The sequence below is a fragment of the Empidonax traillii genome, unplaced genomic scaffold, assembly GCF_003031625.1.
Source record: "Empidonax traillii isolate 1590-97213 ecotype Southwest subspecies unplaced genomic scaffold, ASM303162v1 scaffold770:size447908, whole genome shotgun sequence".
In the NCBI taxonomy this organism is placed as follows: domain Eukaryota; kingdom Metazoa; phylum Chordata; class Aves; order Passeriformes; family Tyrannidae; genus Empidonax; species Empidonax traillii.
The window spans coordinates 165,785-184,965 of record NW_020955963.1 but is presented as its reverse complement, the minus strand read 5'-3'; the positions used below and the strand labels follow the sequence as shown (position 1 = coordinate 184,965).

At 42.3% G+C, this 19,181-nt stretch overlaps 1 protein-coding gene across 1 annotated transcript in view; it reads right to left on the bottom strand.

Annotated features, from left to right (window-relative positions):
* Positions 1 to 7,119: 7,119 nt before the first annotated feature.
* The window catches only part of ANO2 (anoctamin 2), a 94,068-nt gene continuing 82,006 nt past the window's right edge, over positions 7,120 to 19,181 (bottom strand). The window contains exons 18-22 of the mRNA XM_027901294.1: positions 16,149 to 16,301; positions 15,977 to 16,029; positions 14,572 to 14,753; positions 9,327 to 9,432; positions 7,120 to 7,914 (exon numbers count right to left, since the gene is read on the bottom strand). Of these exons, the coding sequence (XP_027757095.1) occupies positions 7,633 to 7,914; positions 9,327 to 9,432; positions 14,572 to 14,753; positions 15,977 to 16,029; positions 16,149 to 16,301 (776 nt within the window). The 3' untranslated portion in view covers positions 7,120 to 7,632. The remainder of the gene's footprint in view (positions 7,915 to 9,326; positions 9,433 to 14,571; positions 14,754 to 15,976; positions 16,030 to 16,148; positions 16,302 to 19,181) is intronic.

Genomic DNA, 19,181 nt, shown 5'->3' with positions numbered 1-19,181 from the left:
TCCCTTCAGGTCCTGGAAGACCACAATGAGCTCAACTCAGTGCGTTGGATCTGGATCTTTAAGGTCCCTTGCAGGCCAAACCATTCAATGATCCTGTGACTTCTACCAGGTTTGTGTCCCACCTGAATCAGCAGTTGCAGCCTGGCCAGACACTGCTCTGAGGCAGCCTTGCAGTCAGGTACCAGCACAGCATCTCCTCCAATTCAGATCCTTCACCTGCCAAACAAAAACACAAAAGAAGTTTAGCACCTTTGCAATACTTTTCTTGTTTTGGTTTTTTTTTTTTTTTTTTTTCAATTTTTTTATCCCATATGATTTTAAGAAGAAGTGGACTGCAATTTTTTATGTCGTTTTCAGAATGGCTTGTTCAGTTTCAACTTTGGCAAAAAAAGCCCTCAGGAAATTGCAGAGAGATGAAGCTGGGAGGTGAGGTCATTGCTGTCACAAAAATTTCTGTGGAAATGGCGTGGAAAACACCTTCCAGTGGGGGTGATCACGGAGGGCTTGGAAGTGAGAGCACGGGGCTGAGTCTCAGTTTAGGGGAAGAAGCAAGAAGGAGAATGTCTGACTCCCCCTGAGCCTGGAAGAGGAAGGAGACCCTCCTCCTCACTGTCAGCAGAGGAAGGAGCCCTGCTTGCAGATGTTCCCCTTTCCCTCAAGCTGGGTGTCACAGATTTCCTGGGCCAGTGATGGGACGCAGACCGGGCGGATGTTGCCGGTCGTCTGCCGGAGGCTTCCCTGATAAATAGGGCCAGCTCAAAAAAAAAAAAAAAATTATCACTGGTGTGAGGATGACCTCTTGCCATTCTTTTTCACCAGAACAAGTGGGTTTTGTTTTCTTCTAGAAGATGTTATCTTGGGGGAGGGGTGGGGGGGGAGGGGAAGGAAAATCAAAAACAAACAAATAACAGTCATTTTATCTCTTGGCCTTATTTTGGCTGCCGAGGTGTCTCCCAGGAGCTTGTGCCTGTGCAGGGCCTCTGGCCACATTTCCTGCAGCAAGTGATGCTCAACACATTAGTAAACAAGGCAACATCCATCACATCCAGAGTCAGGGGAGAGAGGCAGTGAAAAGTAAGAGGCTGGAGATCGTATGGGATGTGTAAAGCTTGTCTCTTTTAATACTTCTTCACAGCATTAGCTTTTGTTGAAGGATTAAGCTGCCCTAATCTCCACTAAAGCTGAGAGAATAACAAGCCAGTTATAATTAATCTATTTTCTCGGCTCTGGAGAAAATCCCGAGCGGTTATTTTTCTTCAGCTGCTAAGCCAATTCCAAGGAAAAACTCCTGTCAGTGCCAGTTATGTGAAGAGTGGTTCTGACTGAACTTGAAGCCATGGAGTAGCTCTCAAAGTGCTTTCTCCTCCCATGGCTTGAAACATCTTTTGTGAACTTGTGTGTGCAGTTCATGTCCTGACTCATGAACATCTTGGATGTGATGACCTTAAAGGTCTTTCCAACCTAAATGACTTGATAATTCAATGCCCACCTCCTTTGACTGAGTACCCTGGGTATGTGGCATTGTTTTCCTTCTGCTTTCTTGCTCCATCTACTGGAACCAGCTCTGCATGTTATTTGAATGAATAAAACATGTTATGAGTATATTTATTTATTCTTGCTGGGGGAAAGACAAAAAAGAGAAACTTCTTAATCCAGTCTTTATAGTTGATTTATTTTAGTTTTATAGCTAAATCCACATTTTGTAAACTAAATCTTCTCCCTTTTCAGGCTCTTAATCAGAGCTCTGGCAGTAAGAATACTATTCTAGATCTAAATGTCCTCATAGGTTCTTGTCCTTACTGACCTTCTGTGTTTCCAAACTCTCATGAAAATATGTTGTTTTTTCTCAAAAGATTAGATGTAGCCAAACAACAACTAGAAGTAAAAACCCTCTCCCAGCATCAACAGAAGGATGTTTTGTGAAATTTCGCTGAGATCTGAATTGTACCAGCCATATGTAACTGTATTTTAAAAAATAATAATAATTAAAAAAAACCACCACCCCCAAAGAAAACTCAAATAAAAACCCCAAACAAACAAACAAAAAACCCAGAAAGCCAACAACAGCAAAAGAAGCTTCATAAGAGATGGAAAAGAAGTTAAAAATCTAGATCCCAGAGGAGAGCTTAAACCACACCTGTAAGACTGAATATTATTGTCATTATTGTCATATTTGTTTGTCCCTTATTTAAAGAAGTGGCCACTGGAAAAGCTTTTGGAAAATAATCCTGTTGAGAATGAGCTCATCAGGTTGGTGGTCTCTGTTTAGCCACTGCGTAAAAAATGTTGGAAGTTCTCTCTGTATTTGTGCAGTCAAAAATCCCACAGATTTTTGCTTGAATTTCTCCTGCCTTTTGTGCATAAAATTTCTCAGAGGAGTCAGGAATCACTCAAGAAACAGATTTCACCTTGTGGGGCAGATTCAGGCAGGGCTGAGATTTCCTCCTGTACTTTCCCCTTTAAGCAGAGAACAGTTTGCTCCAGCAAAGAATGAGGCTGTGGATTAGAATGTTAGATTGGTAAGCTCTGAAATGCCTGTATCTACCAGCAAACAGTGTGCAGGGACCTTTTTTCTTACACCTTCATGGACCTGTTCTCCTGCTCCCCCATTCCACTTTCCCAACCCGCCTCCTCCTAGTTTTAAAGGCACAGCTTTCATTGCCTTTGCCCAAAATGCCTGGTTCACTTAGAGGGCTGCAGGATCCTTTCCAAGCTGTTGGATCGTGTTGCTTCCTTGTTTATTCTCTCCCTGAAACTGCTGAAATCAAACACTACAACATTTGATAACAGGCAACCTGTTGGGAGAATTTGCCTGTGGTACAGAAACTGCATAGATTTAACCTGGGGTCAGATCAATATCCTTTATATATTTTAATTCAAGGATCACAGCTTCCCAATCTGACCAGTAGCTGTGTCAGCCTTAAGCCCATGCCACATGGAAGCACAGAGTGGTAAGAGTTTTGAAAGTCAAATTTACTAAAGCCAACTCTGACAAGGCTGACCAGTCACTGCCAGCTGATTTTGAAGAGTGATGCCATCCCAGGAAAGTGCAGGGTCAAATCCCAAACTGCTGGCTGCACACATTTTCCAGAGTGGGATTCATTCAGGACCACAGCAATGGAAGTCTGCTGTGGATGCACATTTTTTTTCACTACTGACACATTTCTCTAACTGGTGGAAAGATGCACACAGAGTTGCACAGAGAAAGTGCTCTCTGATGGAGGGGACACTGGAGCCAAAAGAAAGACTTCCACTGAGGTTTGAATCTGGGGATCTTGTCTCAGGTGGCCACATCAATGACATCTATATAATCCTTTGATAGTAATCATTTTGATCATTAAAACCGCATCTGTGGAACTGGAAATAGCTTGGAAACGCTGTAGGTGTGAGTAGGAGTCATTATCAGTGACTCTCTTAAGAATCAGGAGAAGCTGCAGAATTGTGTCAACAGGCAACTGAAAATACACATAAATAAAAAGATTTTATCAGATCTTTATGTATAAATAAAGTGTATTATCAATCTGGTTGATTTTAACAATTCCACTGGGGGTGTGAAAGAGGCAGTAAGGCACCCTGTTAATTAACACAGCTATTAATAATTGAATAATCAATTAATAATTGAGTACATTTGCAGATGATGGGTAGAGGATGGGAATATTCAGAGTTTTGGTAGTACTGAGGGATTAAGTCCAGATTAAAACACATCTAGAAAATAAGTAATGCAGGGAAACTTCCCTGAAAAATACGCACACAGGGCAAAATGAGCACGGATTCTGTACTCCTTTCTTTGGTAAAAATATTCTTCAGCCTCCATCGTCTGTGGGCCTTTCACATGAACCAGGGGCTGATGGCCTTCGCAAGGTAAGACCTGGGAGTTCAGGTGTACATCCTCCTCCTCCTCCTCTCTCCCTGCCTCTAAGTGTAATAAGGGCACTGTTGCATCTGAAAAACTTGTGTTACTGGGCACATAAGTTACCCAGGATAAGGTATGGAGGAATTTACCTACAAAGGATGGGTCACAAACAATACTGGCTTATATTTTCTCTTCAAAAGCAAAATAATCAGACCAGACGGGGAATAGAGAGACCATCTGTGCCTAATTAAAGGGTGAGACTGCATAACAGCAACAGATGTTATATTATTGTAGTCAGAAGAGTTTATTGCTAACAGTGGTAAATATTGTGCATGGTGAATTGAGTATTTCCAAGCAGTAATTTAACAGACATACTTCCACATAGGCTACCCTTTTCTTCCTGGAAAAAGGAAGGCTTTGAGAGTCACAAAAGCTTGAATTGCAGGTGAAGTCTAGATAGCAAAGCTGAGAAGGATGAGGAATGAAAATCCATCACAAAGAAAGGTACCTGGTGCTGATGATTAAAAAAACTGGGCAGGTCTGCCTGAAGAGCACGTGACAGAAAAGATTAACATTCCTGCAGCTTCACTCAGGTCCTGAAAGCCCTCTTTAAACTTGGGATAACCACTGTGAGAGTGTTCATCTGGGTGCACTCTCCACCTGATGGCATTTGAACACAGAGTGACCCAGGGAGATTTCTTCTCCTGAATAACTCCTGAAAGCTCTTTAAAACTACCCTGCACCGAGAGTCCAAAGGGGAAGCTGCAGGAAATGGAGCAGCAAAGTCTCTCAGTGGCCACGGGTTTCTTCTGGGCCACAGAGACGTGGACACACTTTATGTTGCCTGATAATTACAAGGTCACATTCAGTTATATCCATGCTATGGCTTCCAACAAGCCCATCCCTCCCTTTTGCTGCCTCCTATTTGCACTGTTCTGATTAGATGAGCAGTTACAATCATTCCTCACCAAGACATTTTGATTTTCAGTTGTTTGCCTGTTTGTTTTAACTGGGCTTTTCACTTCATATTTGGAGTGGCCCAAAGGGCTGTGAAATAATGCACTATATGTGCAGAAATTCATCCTCTGCTTACTGGTGGATTTTTTTCCCCTTTCTTTTGCCGAGATTTTAGCTAGTTTTCATTGCTAAAGCAAGGAGTGACAATAGCTCACAGGTTTTCTTACCTCTGTGTTTCTGCTTGCACTGCTGTTCTCCTGGTCCCTACGGAGAGCTTTCCACGCACCTCTCTTGGAAGAGCCACTCTCTGCCTCGGAGACACAGCTTAGGGCGAGGGGGAGCTTTGTGGGTAGACTTACAGGTAGGATGCTGATAAAAAAAGGGAGCAGATAAAGTCTGGCTTTGTCTGAAAGAGATAAGTTAGAAACTGAGGGTGAATGAACACACCTGATCAGCGATCTACAGTTACAGCAGCCGATGGGAAGCAGTGCCAGGAGATTCCAGAGGTTGCCATAGAAATGTAACAAAGGATGCAACCCTCGGGGACTGCACCTGAGTCAGGTACCAAACACGCAGGAATTCCCAGTGAATGAAACTCTCAAGTTTGAGAGAAAAGCAGAAAGCACATCTACAGATAGAGATGATAACTGAGCTGTCTGTCCCTGTCTGGGATACCACGGGAGATCCCATCTGGACGCCGGCCGCGATTGCCGCCGCGCCGCTTTCCCAGCCTTGTTTGGGTGAAATTTAGAAACCTCAGGAGGGCTTGCAGAGCATCAGTGTACATCTGCTGGCTTCTCTGGTTCCTGCTGCTCGGAAATCTAGAAACACATTATCGTTTTTGGACCACTGCAAGCGCTTTCGGTCGCTTGTTATGGAAATTCCGTGTAACACCAGCCTAATGCAGTAGGCTTTGGGATGGCATTTTCTGACTGGTTTTCAGTGACTCACAGTTTTTAAAAAGGTATTTCCTGGGTGGAGGGGGGGGTGTACAGAATGGTTCTATTTTAAGAAGACCCTTAACTCTGCATATCCTTCATCAAACAAGTCACTGGAGGGGAGGGTGCCATGTAACCTGTCTGCAGTCTCTTTCTAAACCCATTTCTGCCCGCCCTCCCACATTCTGAAAGGGGAAGAACTGTGTCTGAATTCACTTAAAATTCAACGAGTTTTGACAGGGAAAAAGAAGAAAACATTTGAAGAGGTCAGACTTTTTTTTTCAACAAAGTTCACCATTTGCAATTTTATTAAAGATGATGTTATCATTTCAAATTTGATTTCTATATAGGAGGGATAAATTACCTGAAAATAAATTTTAAAAATGAAAGTCCAAAATTTTTTTTTTTTTTTTTCAATTTCAGCCTACCCTGAAACAGTTCTCCTATTTTGATTTGCTTCAGTTTAGGCACCAAATTTAGAAAACCAAAACAAACCAAAATACAACAAAAAATAAAATAATAAAAAAACCCCACCACACTACTATGTCAAAATCTCTCATAATACAAAAGATGGCATAGAAGAAAAATCTTTTCATCTACAAGAACAATGAAATCTTAGGTTTCAGAAATATATAAAATATGATTGTAACTTTAAAGAGTAATCCTACAGAATACCTGAAACTGGAGCACTTCTTCTGGTTTGCATTTTTGAGAGTATTGTTGAGAAGACAAAGTGGAAAGAAAACCTTTTACCCTGAGTCTGAATTCCAAGATGGGTAGGAGACAGAGCCCACAGCAAAAGAAAGAGAGTTTTTTAAGAAAGTTTAATTTTCATTCATGACAGAACAAAGTTATTCATTAAATGCTTGTAGGTGACAGCTCGGTTAGTGAATATGCAGTTCTGCAAAATATTTTACTTTACAGTAAATCACAACAGCAGCAATTTTTGTTACTTTAACGCCCGGTGTACATGAAAATGCCACATGATTTACAGGGCTTCGCTCCATTCTCACTCCTCAGCTTCACCCTGGTGGTTCAGTAGCGTGATTCCTCTGACACTGGCTGACTTCCCAGCCTAAGTGAGAGGAGAATCAAACATGCAGGGGTTTGTTTGGGGTGTTTTGGGGTTTTTTTTTTGTGTGTGTGTGTTCAGGACAACGAACAACAAGGAGCTTCCCTGGCTGTAGCAGCTTCAGTCGTTCCGCTGCACTTGTTGTGGCCTCCCTGCTCACCAGCACATGCACTGCAGCTCCTGCTAAGCAAAACACAAGACATCTGGATGCAATTGCACAGGGATTTTAATGCCTTGTGTTCCCAGGTCTCTGTGCCTTCACCAGTGGCCCTGCCCGCCCTGCAGGGGTGGCACAGTGTGTGTCAGGAAGGCACAATGACTCCTTGAGGCTCCACGGGTTTGCCAACCACCCGCTGGCAGCTACAAGCAACGAGACCGTGAGCTGTGTGCACTTCTCCATGGCCAGTCAGACCTGCTCAGGGGTAGAGATATGAGAGCAGGAGCGTCCCCATCCCCACGGGGTGTCTGCAGGGAGAGGGATGGTTGCGGTCCCACCGCGGGGACTGCACGAGCTGGGAGAATTCCTGCACATCTACCCAAGTCACATCACCACAAAAAACCAGTTACAGCCACAAGATAGCCCTTATCTCGCACCGAGAAAGTCTGGAAACGCTGCAGCCCAGACAGCAGATAAAATATAACAGAGTCCCTTGCACATGGAGTTTCCAAGGAAGCAAAACCAAGCCGCCTGTTTTGCTCCCTGTCCCTGGCTTGACCGTCTGTCCCTCCCTTGCTCCGGGTTCGGAATCACATCACTCAGTAAGCAGGTGCTGCAGAGGTAAGCACAGCAGGTTCCCCTTCCCCAGGGGGGGTCACACCACAGTGTGCTGGGAGCTAAAGGAGGTGAAGCTGCCTTTGGGGCTCCTGTTTAGCTGGGAGAAGCTGGCAGCCCGGCTCCTTCTGCTCTTGGTCCCGCTTCTGCGTTTCCTCTTGTCTCGTGCCATGAAGCTTTCTATCAGCTTCAGTTTCTCGTGCTCCTCCTTCAGGAAGAAGTCAACAAGCACGGTCTTCTCCTTCTTGATCTGCTGGCTGATATCCTTGGGGATGTCAGGGATCATCCAGTCGACCAGAACACTGAGGAACATCACCAGGTTCTGCAAACACAGCAACAGATGTGATGCAGCCCATGAAAAATCCAAAATACTCTCACTGGAGCAAAACCAAACCTTTGCTACAGCTCTGAGACAGGTATCAAACATATTTTTCTGATGGTGTGTGGCAGTAAGCACTTGAGTAAAGCTTTTTTTTTCAAGAAATAGCTCAGGTCTGTGTGAAGCTACCCCTCAGTGGATTGGCTGTATTGAACACGTGCTTCTGTTAGGTTTGAAATGGGAAGGGACTTGGATTCATCAAATGATTCACAGCCTTAGGAACTAGAACAGCCTTATTCTTTACAGGCACCCAGTTCCTTGAGACTGAGCTCAGAATCCATTAATATAAGGGCATCCTCCAACACAGACCAGACCCACGTGCTTCCAGTGTGGCTCGAGCAGACTGCAGACAACTTTCATGGTCATTCTGTCCCCAAATCCTCCTCTCTGAGGACAAGCGTGGTTGTTTTTAAACTACCACAGCCTGCAAGCCACAACCCCAAACCTCAGCTGTCGAGGTCATTACAGGTGGTGCTCATAACACCAAGCAGGATGCAGACTTGGCAAAAAGTTTTGCCTGCTTCTGAAATTTATAGATAAAGGATGCCATCACGGTAATTCTTTGAAAACTGCTGTGTTGTGTAATGCCTCAAAATGTGTGAGAATGTTTGCTGACAAGGCTGCAAGAAGGAACTCTCTGTCCCCAGCCCAGACAATGGAGCTAATTAACCAGGGAATGTACTCTGGCAGAACAGGCAGGGTGTTTGAAGCCCAGCAGAACCAGTTGGGTTCAACTGTTTTGCAGCCAGTGGTGGAAAATTACTGAAGGCACAGCAAAGAAGCAGAAGAGGGCAACACAAAACCAGGCAAGATTCACAGTAACACTTGGGAGCACTTGGCAGGTGAGGTGGAAACACAGGCAGATTTCCACATGAGGGTTGGACCCTGTGGAAGGATCCTGGGTTATGGAGGAGAGGAGAAGGAAGCTATCCAGAAGGCAAGTCATAATAGCAGATCCCTGGGTAAGGAAATCTTCACACTGAGGAGAATTTACTGTGCTCACTTCAAGGAAAAAGAAAAAGACCTTGGAGGACTTATCACTCCCTGAGAGAATAAAGGTTGACAGAGTCCACCTGAACATTCATCAGCCTGGGTTTTTTGGGAAAACCCCTGCTAGTGCCATGGGCTAATGCAGGCTGTGGCACTCCCTTCCATGAAGGGAGAAGAAACCCCTGCTGAGGAAGTTCCACAGTGCTCCACAGGGAAAACCTGTGCTGCAGCCCACTGACACCTCAGCAGGTTGGGTGCATGCAAAGAGAAAAGCTCTGATGGACATGGGCTGCTTTGGCTACTGCATTTCAATCTGGTTTTTTACTATATTTTGGTGGTAAATTGAATCAACTGACCAGACTTACCTGAAATAGAATAACGAAAGCCAAGCGAGCAGACAAGACCGCCCAGTACTGCTTGGAAAACTCGTACTGGTTTGGGGACCAGGGTGGTTCTCTGTAGTCTTTGAACCTGTCAGTGGAGACAGCTCAGTCATCACACAGTTCCACCAATTTCCCCCAGCACCAATTGCTTTGATTAACGTGATTTTAGAACCAGAAAACCTAAAGAATCAAACCCTCCAGATGTTCCCACTTCAACCCTTATTATGAAATACAACTCCAGAATTAGAGCTGGACTACCTCCACTGAATTTAACAAGCTCAGGCTGGTTTTCACAGTTGTAACCAAAATCAGAACGCTGCTCTAACATTGGAAATGTCCAGATTTTACAGGATTGATAAATGTCCCCTTTTTATTCCTCATGTCAAATCGACCTCAGTGCACAGGGAATAAAGTGCTGAAGTGAAAGCAGAGAGACAGTACAAGGCATTTTCAGAAGGAGATAAGCCTGCACTCATCTCACCTAAACCTTGATTCATTTAGGGAATAATTCAGCCCACATAAAAAGTGACTATCACTTCGGTGGTTCCTGTCTTTGCATTAATGAAAGGGGGAGCCATGGGAAAGGCACTTCCTAAATTAACTGTCTCGCCTTAGACAGGATAAAACAGAGCCTTAGTGGTTTAGTGTAAAGACTGTTGCTTTTAGTATTATCATCAATCATTTGGAAGTAAACAACAGGCTAATAAAAATCACAGATGCTCCTAAATTGGCAACTTTTGCATATAGCAGGAAACACAGAAAGCAATAAGGAATGGATGCAGGAAACACAACGAGAATAATACGGGGAAATGGAAAATAATTAAAAATAAAACAATTGAAGGATCGTCGAAAGGATAGAGTTTGAAAGAAAATGCAGTGAAAATGGCCTGGAGCTTGCAGTGTCCAGCAGGTTAGCACAGGTTTGAAATATGGCAGCAGGACAGGATGACTTGTGGGTGTATGAACACAAGTCATGATGGTGCTGGGGGGGGGAGTTCAGCCTTTCTCTGAACAGCTCAGGTAGAACCACACCTGGAATGCTGCATTCAGCCACTCAGCTGTGCAGATTTCAAAGGGAGAAAAAAAAAAAAATAAATAAATAAATTAAGGAAAAAAATAAAAAAGGAAACCGAGGAAAAAAATAGCAACAAATTGAAGTTAGTTCAGCAAAACAATCCAAGGGCTGAGGAGACTGACTCACCAGAAAAGATTAAAGAGGAGCACATGTATTGCTCCACTTTGGTAAGTAACAGCCACAGTTGGACATGATAACCATGCACAAATTGTGCCCTTAGGACTGAAAGGGATAATTTAGTGCTGTTCCCAGTGTTTGACTAGGAGTAATGGGATGAAATTAAGAAAGGGAAAATCTGTTTTGAATACCACAAAACCCGTCCTGACAGTAAGATTCATTAGACTGTGGAAAAGCCTCCATTGGGGGATAATGGAGAAAGTTCATCTATAACATCTGTCAGCTTCAGTTTGCAGGTGTGCTTACCAAAATTACCTTCAGGTTCTATCCACATGTTAAATTACACATCTACAATCTGTGCATCCCCTACATCCTGCCACTCCCCACCCCCAAGTCTGAAATGCTGGATGTAGTTCTGTGCTGCAGCTTCTGCAGACACGAGGCACAACCCACAGTGGGGAGAGGGTGGTGGGAGAGGAGGAGAAAACAGCTTTGAACTGGGGGCTGTGTTGTTAATTTATGCAAGCACTACCTGGGCTGTGCTAGCCCCTGGTTGGTTTGGTAGCGGCTGAGCCTGCTGTCTTACCAGGATCCCCCTCTGGAACATTTCTGGACCAACGTTGTGGATTCCCACACGTTGCTCAAATCTGTGTCCAAGCCCTGCAGCGAGGGCCAGAGTCAGCTCCCTTGAATTTAATCTGCTTGAACATCAAAGCCAAGGGAAACCACTGAGCTTGTTGTGGATTTTGCCTAGCACTATAAATCAATCCCAAGCCTTGAAAAGCGGCCCAGGTTCACCTGGAAGGGTCACCCACTGTGGTGGGTTTTTCCATTTGATGTATTCGGGGCTTCACAAGCTCTGTAAGTGTTGCAGGACATCAGACCCCTTGGAAATTTCACCTGGCCCAGCTGGAAATCCCAGGGCTTGTGATGCCTGAATCTACATTCAACAGAACACCAGCAAATGATTTACAGGGAAGGGATATTTTGCCAGAGCTACAGATGAGGTGGCTGGGCCTCCTCCCCACCTCCCTTTTTAATTATTCTGTGTCACATGGGACTTCAGAGTGCAATAAGCTGGGCCTTTTCTAACCACTGTATTCCACAGGTAGTTTCTTTTTTTAAAAAAGACCATCTTTTCAGTTCAAGAAGTGTCTGCACAATGCTCTCAGGCATTGAGAGTCAGGTGTGATTCTTGGGGTGGTCCAGGAGCTGGATTTCATGATCCCTGTGGGTCCCTTCCAATTTAGGATATTCTCTATTATTCTATGATTCCCTTATCTCTTCAGTTCTTCATTCCTAAAATATTTGATTCAGCAGGTATGACAGGAACAGCAAACAATCAATGCTGCAAAGACTGCTATGTTTCAAAAGTAATAAGCAACTCTAATTCCGTGGAAAAAGGACAAGAACATGAAGTAGTCAACATGGTTGAAGAGTGAAGAACAGAAAAATTCTGAGGGAAAATAGAAAAATGCACACTGGAAGTAGAGAAAAGCTGGGGAAGTGACAATGGGTGGAGAAAACCACACAATACTTGGACAAGAGTGAACTGAAGCCAGAGCTAAGAGAAAGATGCTATTGTATTTCAGAAGAATATTGTGTGGGGAGAAAAAGAAAGACTGGTAAAAAAACCGTATCAAATTGTACATGTAGGTGGAACCGCAAATCAGTCCAAATACGCTCATCTGTTTAATTTCCTTTCTCAGCTGGTCTTTGAGGGAAACCTCCTGAATCACAAGGAATTAATTCTTCAGCAATGCAGGAGCACGTAAAGTTTAGTCAGGGAAAAATGTTAGAATCCAGTACTGATCATTAGGAGTAGATGAGATGAATCCCAGGACGCTAAGAAAATTAATTAATTTAAAGACACTTTATAAAATTGCTGAATATCAGAGCAGAGCCATGTTAAAGGAAAAATCCCTTTTATGAGTCCATATCTGCTGCTCTCTTCTTCTCAGCGTGACCAGCATGCTTTCATGTACTCCATTATCACACCAGATTATAAGGACTGAAAGGCCTAAACCAATAAAAATGTCACATATCTTAGCGAGCCCTGCTTTTAATTTGCCTTCAGCTGCACAAACACCGTTTTTCTCCCGAAAAAATAAAATTCATTCCAACTAATGCTGTGGTTCAGAACGTCGTTGCAGTGATGGTTATTTGGCAGCAGTGTCAAGGAGTTCACAGCATGGGAGAAAGTGCTGCTCAAAACATTCCGAGAATGTACCCTGTGTGTTCGGTAGCAGGGCTGTTTCTGGCCTGGAAAGGTTTTTTTTCTTAAAGACACCTTTATCTCTGGCAGTGCCCCTTAAGGAGCAAAACTCAGGCTTATTGTAACCACATTTATCTCCAGAGGTCACAGAAATCTAAGAATAAGAGAGGTCAGCCTGTTCCCAACATATTTGCCAGAAAAAGAAATATAGATTTTATTTCCAGCTTGAGGGGCAGTGTTTGTTGCCTGTCCCCTGGGACATGAGCCAGATACCCCATATTTTATCACAGTGATAGCTGGGTCCAAAGCCGAGATTTTGATAAGATTTGAAAAGAGGAGGATGGCAATGAGAAACAGTGCATGTGGATGTTGACATCTTCTCCTAATTGCTTCCTGATAACAGAACAGAAATACTCCCACAGTACTTTCCCATTCACATTAGCACATGATCAAACACTCACTAATTTTTTTCTTCTTCTCAGTGGCACGGACTTGATATTATCAGCCAGGAACCATACTATTATGCCCAGTGTAGATTGTTCCTTTCTCCCTGGATTTTGGTTCTGTTGAGTAATTTGGCTGTATTTGGCCATGCTAATGTGAGGAGAGCATTTCATCACTGTTCACACACACACACAGAGTTCCAAATACAGTGGCACTCAGGAGCAGAGGCTGACACCAGGTAAACAGTAAAACAGAGAAAGTAGCAAAGCTACAGTGAAGGGGATCAAGATGTTTGCTGAGGGAAAAAAAAACGGGCTAATTTGGGGAAACAAAAAGTGCTGGGAACTGAGAGTGGAAAAGCATCTCACAGTCCTACAAGTCCATCAGAAAGCAGAGGTCTTAGCTGTGCACTCTCCTGTCCTCTGCTGTAGTCGAGGTGAGAAGGCAGGGACACCCCAAAGGCAACCCCAAGAGCAGTGCTGGAGTCACAGGGCCAGATTTCTCTGCCTGTTTCTTCTGCTTCCAGTGAAGGAACTGAGATGTGTGATTTCTGTGGGTTGTAATTGGGTGAGATAAATGCCCTGCTTAAAACCAGTGAGGGATATATTAGGCAACAAAACAAGGGAGGCCAATTAAAGACCTGGGTGTAGTAAATCTCATGTAAACTAAGGTTCTCCTTAAAGAAATGAAAGGGGAACTTCTGTGATGATTTTGTGCCACTGCAGAGACAGAGCAGAGTGTGATTTCAAGGGGGTCCAAAAGGAAGGTGAGGGAGGCTGTTAAATATGGCATTGACCCAATTTTGAGCAGCCTTGGGTTGCACTGCCTTAAACCAGCTCCTTGAATTTCTGCATATTCTTATTTAAAAAAAAAAAAAAGTTTTTTTGAAAGCCCTGCAACCACCTTCGTGATTTCTCCTGCAAACTAGAACCATTCCATAGCCACCTTTTAAAGGAAATTGAGCCTTGTTTCCCCAGTCTGAAAAGACGAATCTGAAATACAGCGAGTGGTGCAGGTTTTAAAGATGGGCATAATATGTTGAAAACTCAGATCTCAGCAAGCAAAGACTGAATTTAATAAAGAAAAAGAAAGCCTGGTTCTAATTACTGGGTGTCCACTTTAAAAAAATGAATTCTTTTTAAAGAAAGCTTTGTCTTTCAATAAACAAAATATTTTCTCATTTGAGTAAGTCTGCCTAAATTGCCTATTTTGCCTTTTGCACCAGAAAAACCCTTCTGAGAACCTTCTACCACAGCGGGAACACTCCAAAAGCTGTACTTTTAAAACCACCTTTACAAAGGCTCAACCAAGATTACTAAATGTGTGGCTGCATAACTGAATATTCCCAGCTGCCACTTGGAAAAGGGGTGCTTTACCTGCAGAATAAAACATCCTGTGCAAACAGGGAGTTGGCTGGCTGTGTCCCAGGCTTGAGGTGACTGACGTTGAAGTAGGAGAGCGTGTGGTTGACGAAGCCATGCAGGGTTCCGTTCTGGCTGTACGCGTACTGGTACATGAGGCGCGGAATGAAATCGGATGTGACGGCGATGACGAAAGCCTGAGAGATAAAAAAAACCCCACCAACCAAACAACAGCATATCAATTAAAATTCCTTTGATTTGTCCTCTGTGGGAGCAGGGCCAGAGGGGGCCAACCCAAAGCATTCTGTGATTATTTAAAACTGCATTTTGCTAAATAATAATTCCCCGTATCAATATTGTTCATAAGCGGGCATTCAATGTTTTTTATGAATGGGTATGCACGTGTTTACATTTCTGTCAAGAAAAAAAATCTTACTGCTGTTTTAATGGAATCCCCAGTAAATAAACATTTTCAGAGTTTTTTTTTGACACAGAAGATAACCAGGAATAACAAATCTGCAAAGTGTATTCAGATAAATACGAGAGGCTCTGGAGTTTTGCTCATCCAGCACAGGGTAGTGCTGGACAACTGCAGTTTATGGCTGACATGATAATATCCCTTCAGCAGTGAAAATCATCTGACTTTGATATCTTTGATATTTTCTGGTTGGACTTCATGATCTTAAAGGTCTTTTGCAGCCTAAATTATACTATAAGTTTATGATCTGTGGGCTAAACACCCACTAGCTAGTACTACAACTAAACTCCTAGGGCATGAGGGTTTTTTTATCATAAAGCATATACAGGAAATTTTTACTTAAGAACAATAAACATTAAACAATAAACATTAAACAATATTTTACTTATAGAAAAATAAAGTGAATATATCTGTATACCAGACAGACATTATATTCAAGTAATTGTGGGGGTTTTTCTGTGAAAAAAATGTATTTTCCCATTTGGACTTTTTTTTTTTTTTTCTCCTAGAATCCAAGATGTAATATTTACACTGTTTTTCTTCAGACCAAGAAGAACTCTTACACTGGCAGAGTAACAAGAAAAAGCCATGGGTAAGAATGGGGTATTTATTTATTATGTGGAGTGTTGCCTGCTTTACCTCCCCTTCACAGGTTATTCTTATATGGATTAGTCTTTCTGACCTACATAACGTGAGGATGAAGAAAAGGGGATGAGGGAATGGTAGTTTGTATTTAAACCATTGTTTTGTAATTTAACAAGAATGAACAGAATAATTTAGATGTCAAAGAATCAATTAGGTTGGAAAAGACCTCTGAGATCATCAAGTCCAACTTTTTTTTGCAGCAAATAGAGAAAATTGGGCTTCACTTTTAAATTATGTTGAGGGGACAATATAAGCTCCAAGGATCACGGTTAGAAACTGGTATAACCAAATACTTACATTAATGATAACTGAAAGCTTTCCAATACCACTCAAAATGTCATACCAAATTCCTGTAAAAGAAAAACACAACTGGTTAATGGATTTGCTATAATTTATTATTTTTAATTTTTTTTTTTTAATTGCACTTTTTGCGTTATCTTCACTGCAAAGTTCCTTTTTCATTGCTTACCTATATCTTTTGCTCTCACTGTGTCCGGCCTCCTCAGTTCAGTAACAAACTTCTTGGCATCGAGGCGGACTTCTATGATGTTGTTCAGGAGAGCAAAGAGAGGTGCCAGAGGGAAGGAGGCAACAAAGAGCGTGACAAAGCCAAACTGGATAACTGGAAAAGAAATATTTTTGATAGCTTCTGAAGGGAGCAGCTGACAGCAAAGTGTTGACGAGCCTTGTGCCTCACGAACCCCACAAAATTCCATTTCCCAGTTTGGTCCCAGTAATAAATATCACAAAGCAAGGCTATGAGAGAGAGAAAGGTTTGTCACTTTGCTTCCTGAATGTTTCTAATAATGCTGCAAGTCACTAGCACAGGTCAAAGGAAATAATAAATGTAATAAAGGACAAAGGGTTCAATGTGCATTCTTCTGCATTTATACATAACTAACTGATTCAGAATATGCTGTTCTTCCCTGCTTTTTTTCCTGTAAGGGAAACAATGCACAATCAAGCAAGAGAAAAAAACCTACAAGGTGCCACTATTTCTTCCCAGCTTTCTTTGAAAAACTTAGTGGCAATCTGTCAAAAGCAGGAACAGAATAAGTATCTCTGTGGATGTAACGAGCCCGTGGTGTTCAACAGCATTTCCATCCCTCCTTGTGTCACTGATATCCTCCAAATTTGAAAATCTTCCTCTTTCAGTCTTAGCAAATGAATATTACACATATATATTCCTTGTGAGAAAGGAAGTGATAGTTCAGTGATCCTAAAGAACAAGGAATGAAGCCCATTCCTCCTGAGTTCTTCCTGCTTGCTAGAACAGATACACAAATAATTAATCCTGTATTCCTCCACAGGGAGGAAAAAACTGACCCACTCACCCAAAGGAAACCCTCTCACTTTGCAGTGGATGGCACATTTTGTGTCCTGTTCCCAGCATTAAATTAGAAGTTTTCATGCACAGAAAATTCTCCAGTAAGCAGGTAAGGAACCAGTGTCACCCTGCAAAAGCACAATGCTGACACAACTGTGTTTTTCTGACAAGTCTCAGTGCTCTTGAGGTGCTTGGAACAGTCTGGTGGAAAATACTGTTCCTCCAAGCAACCTTCTTCAGTTTTTGGGTGGGCAGATTATCCTTAAGTCCTGCCTCTTTCAGTGGCACTTCAGGATCAGTCTCATCTGGATAAATCTCAGTTGGGTACAGCTAGAATATGAAAGGCAGTTTACTCTTTTCTGATTTCTCTGAGGGGGTGGGAAATTAACAAATTGCCTAAAAATCTGTCTTTCATGGAAGACAGGAGGCAGCTATTCACAGTAGTGAAAGCTACTCATGAGACTGGATCAATTCCTTGTTTAAATTAATACTTCAGAGAAGTGAGAGAGGTTTATTACTCCAGAAAATTAATGAGAAGTAAGAGAAGAAAGGGACCAAAATTTGTGCCGCTCGAATGCAGAGGCAGTGATCCCATTAAACTAATAAATCTGACTGTGATCTACATTTCAGAATTAAAAAAATAGTAGTATAGAAAAAGGGTTAGTGTGTATGAGGCCATATTTACTCTGGCTTCTTTTTTGGCAAGTAAAAGTTTTGTATAAGTCCTCTCTTCACTGTGGGAGGAATCTGTTGCAGGGTTTTTGTGAAAAAAAGAAGGTATAAACAGGACAACATTTTAGTTTAAACTAATTTGCTTCAGCACTGTTGTCACAACCTACTATTGAAACAGCTTTCTCCAGGATCTTCTCTCACATGCATCTGTTTTGTATGCAGATTTTAGATCTTCTGATATTCCTCCTTTTGCTCTTCTCAGAGACAACATATTTGCACAGTAAAGTATTATCTCTGTATATTTGTTATTGTTTGGTGTGTTTTATAATTGCATGTTTATATATTATATATTATTTATATATGTAGCATATTATTATTGTTTTGCTCTGAAATAAATTGTATATCCCAACATAGGCTAAGATGGAGCTTTTTCAAAGCATGCAATCATCCTACCCTTGAAATCATACTTTCCTGAATATTTTATCTTCAGAGTCAGGAAAAGGAATTAACAAGGAAATAAAAACAGATGTTAGAGCAATGTCCCCAAAAACTGTGAAATGCTGAGAAAAATACATAGCACCAAAATATGTCTTTTTCTTTTTAAGTGAATTTAGCAGGAATAGAGCTGGGAGGATTCTGTTAAAAAAAAAAAAAAATTAAAAAAAAATCAATGTATTTGCAATGCCTTAAGAATAAACCCCCCACACATTTGCTTTGAAGTTGCTCACAGGCCCTTTATTCATTGCCTGGGAAAATGCAGTTTAATTTTAATTCAAGTTCATGAAAAAATGTTCAAAGTATGCAAAGGACTTCTGGATAATTGTGCAAATACGTCCTCACAGAAAACGCTACGCCAGATGTGTTTGTGTGGCCACCTTGAAATCTATTCAGCCTTCCAGACTCCCTTTTAAGAAAGTGTAAAAGATGCAAAAAGCAGCAACAAAACCCAACGAAACCCAGAATCCCAAACCCAAACCAAGGCACACCATAATTCAGATGGACTTGTTTGGTAATCCCAAACAAGCAATTTCCAGGTACAGGAGGGCACTGAGTGTGATCAGTGTTTCTAGAAACAAGGCTGAATGGATTAAGAAGAGAAGAATCCCTGGAGTTCTGGGGGTGCCTGTCCAACCCCAGCTGGAACATTTGCAGTACATTTAGGGCACTCACAAACACTGTTTCTCCAAGGGTAGCTGACACAAAAATATCCCTTTTTTTGGCTGGAGAACCCGATGGCAACCTGGAAATACCCTTTTTGCCTTCACTCCTGAGCCACAGGGTCTCCATACAAAGCTCTTTTAGTGTTCCTGTTCAGGGAAAAGGATGAAGACACCCAGGAGCTGGACCTCTGGATATCCAGCCTGTTCCACAGGTTTCCTACTTCCCCCAGCAGGCCAGCCTGGAGACAACAGAGGTGGACATCAAAGCTGTGCAGAGGGGGAAGTCAAGGACATAGGAAATGATGCCAAAGCAGGACACTAAACGTGCTGTCAGTGAATGACA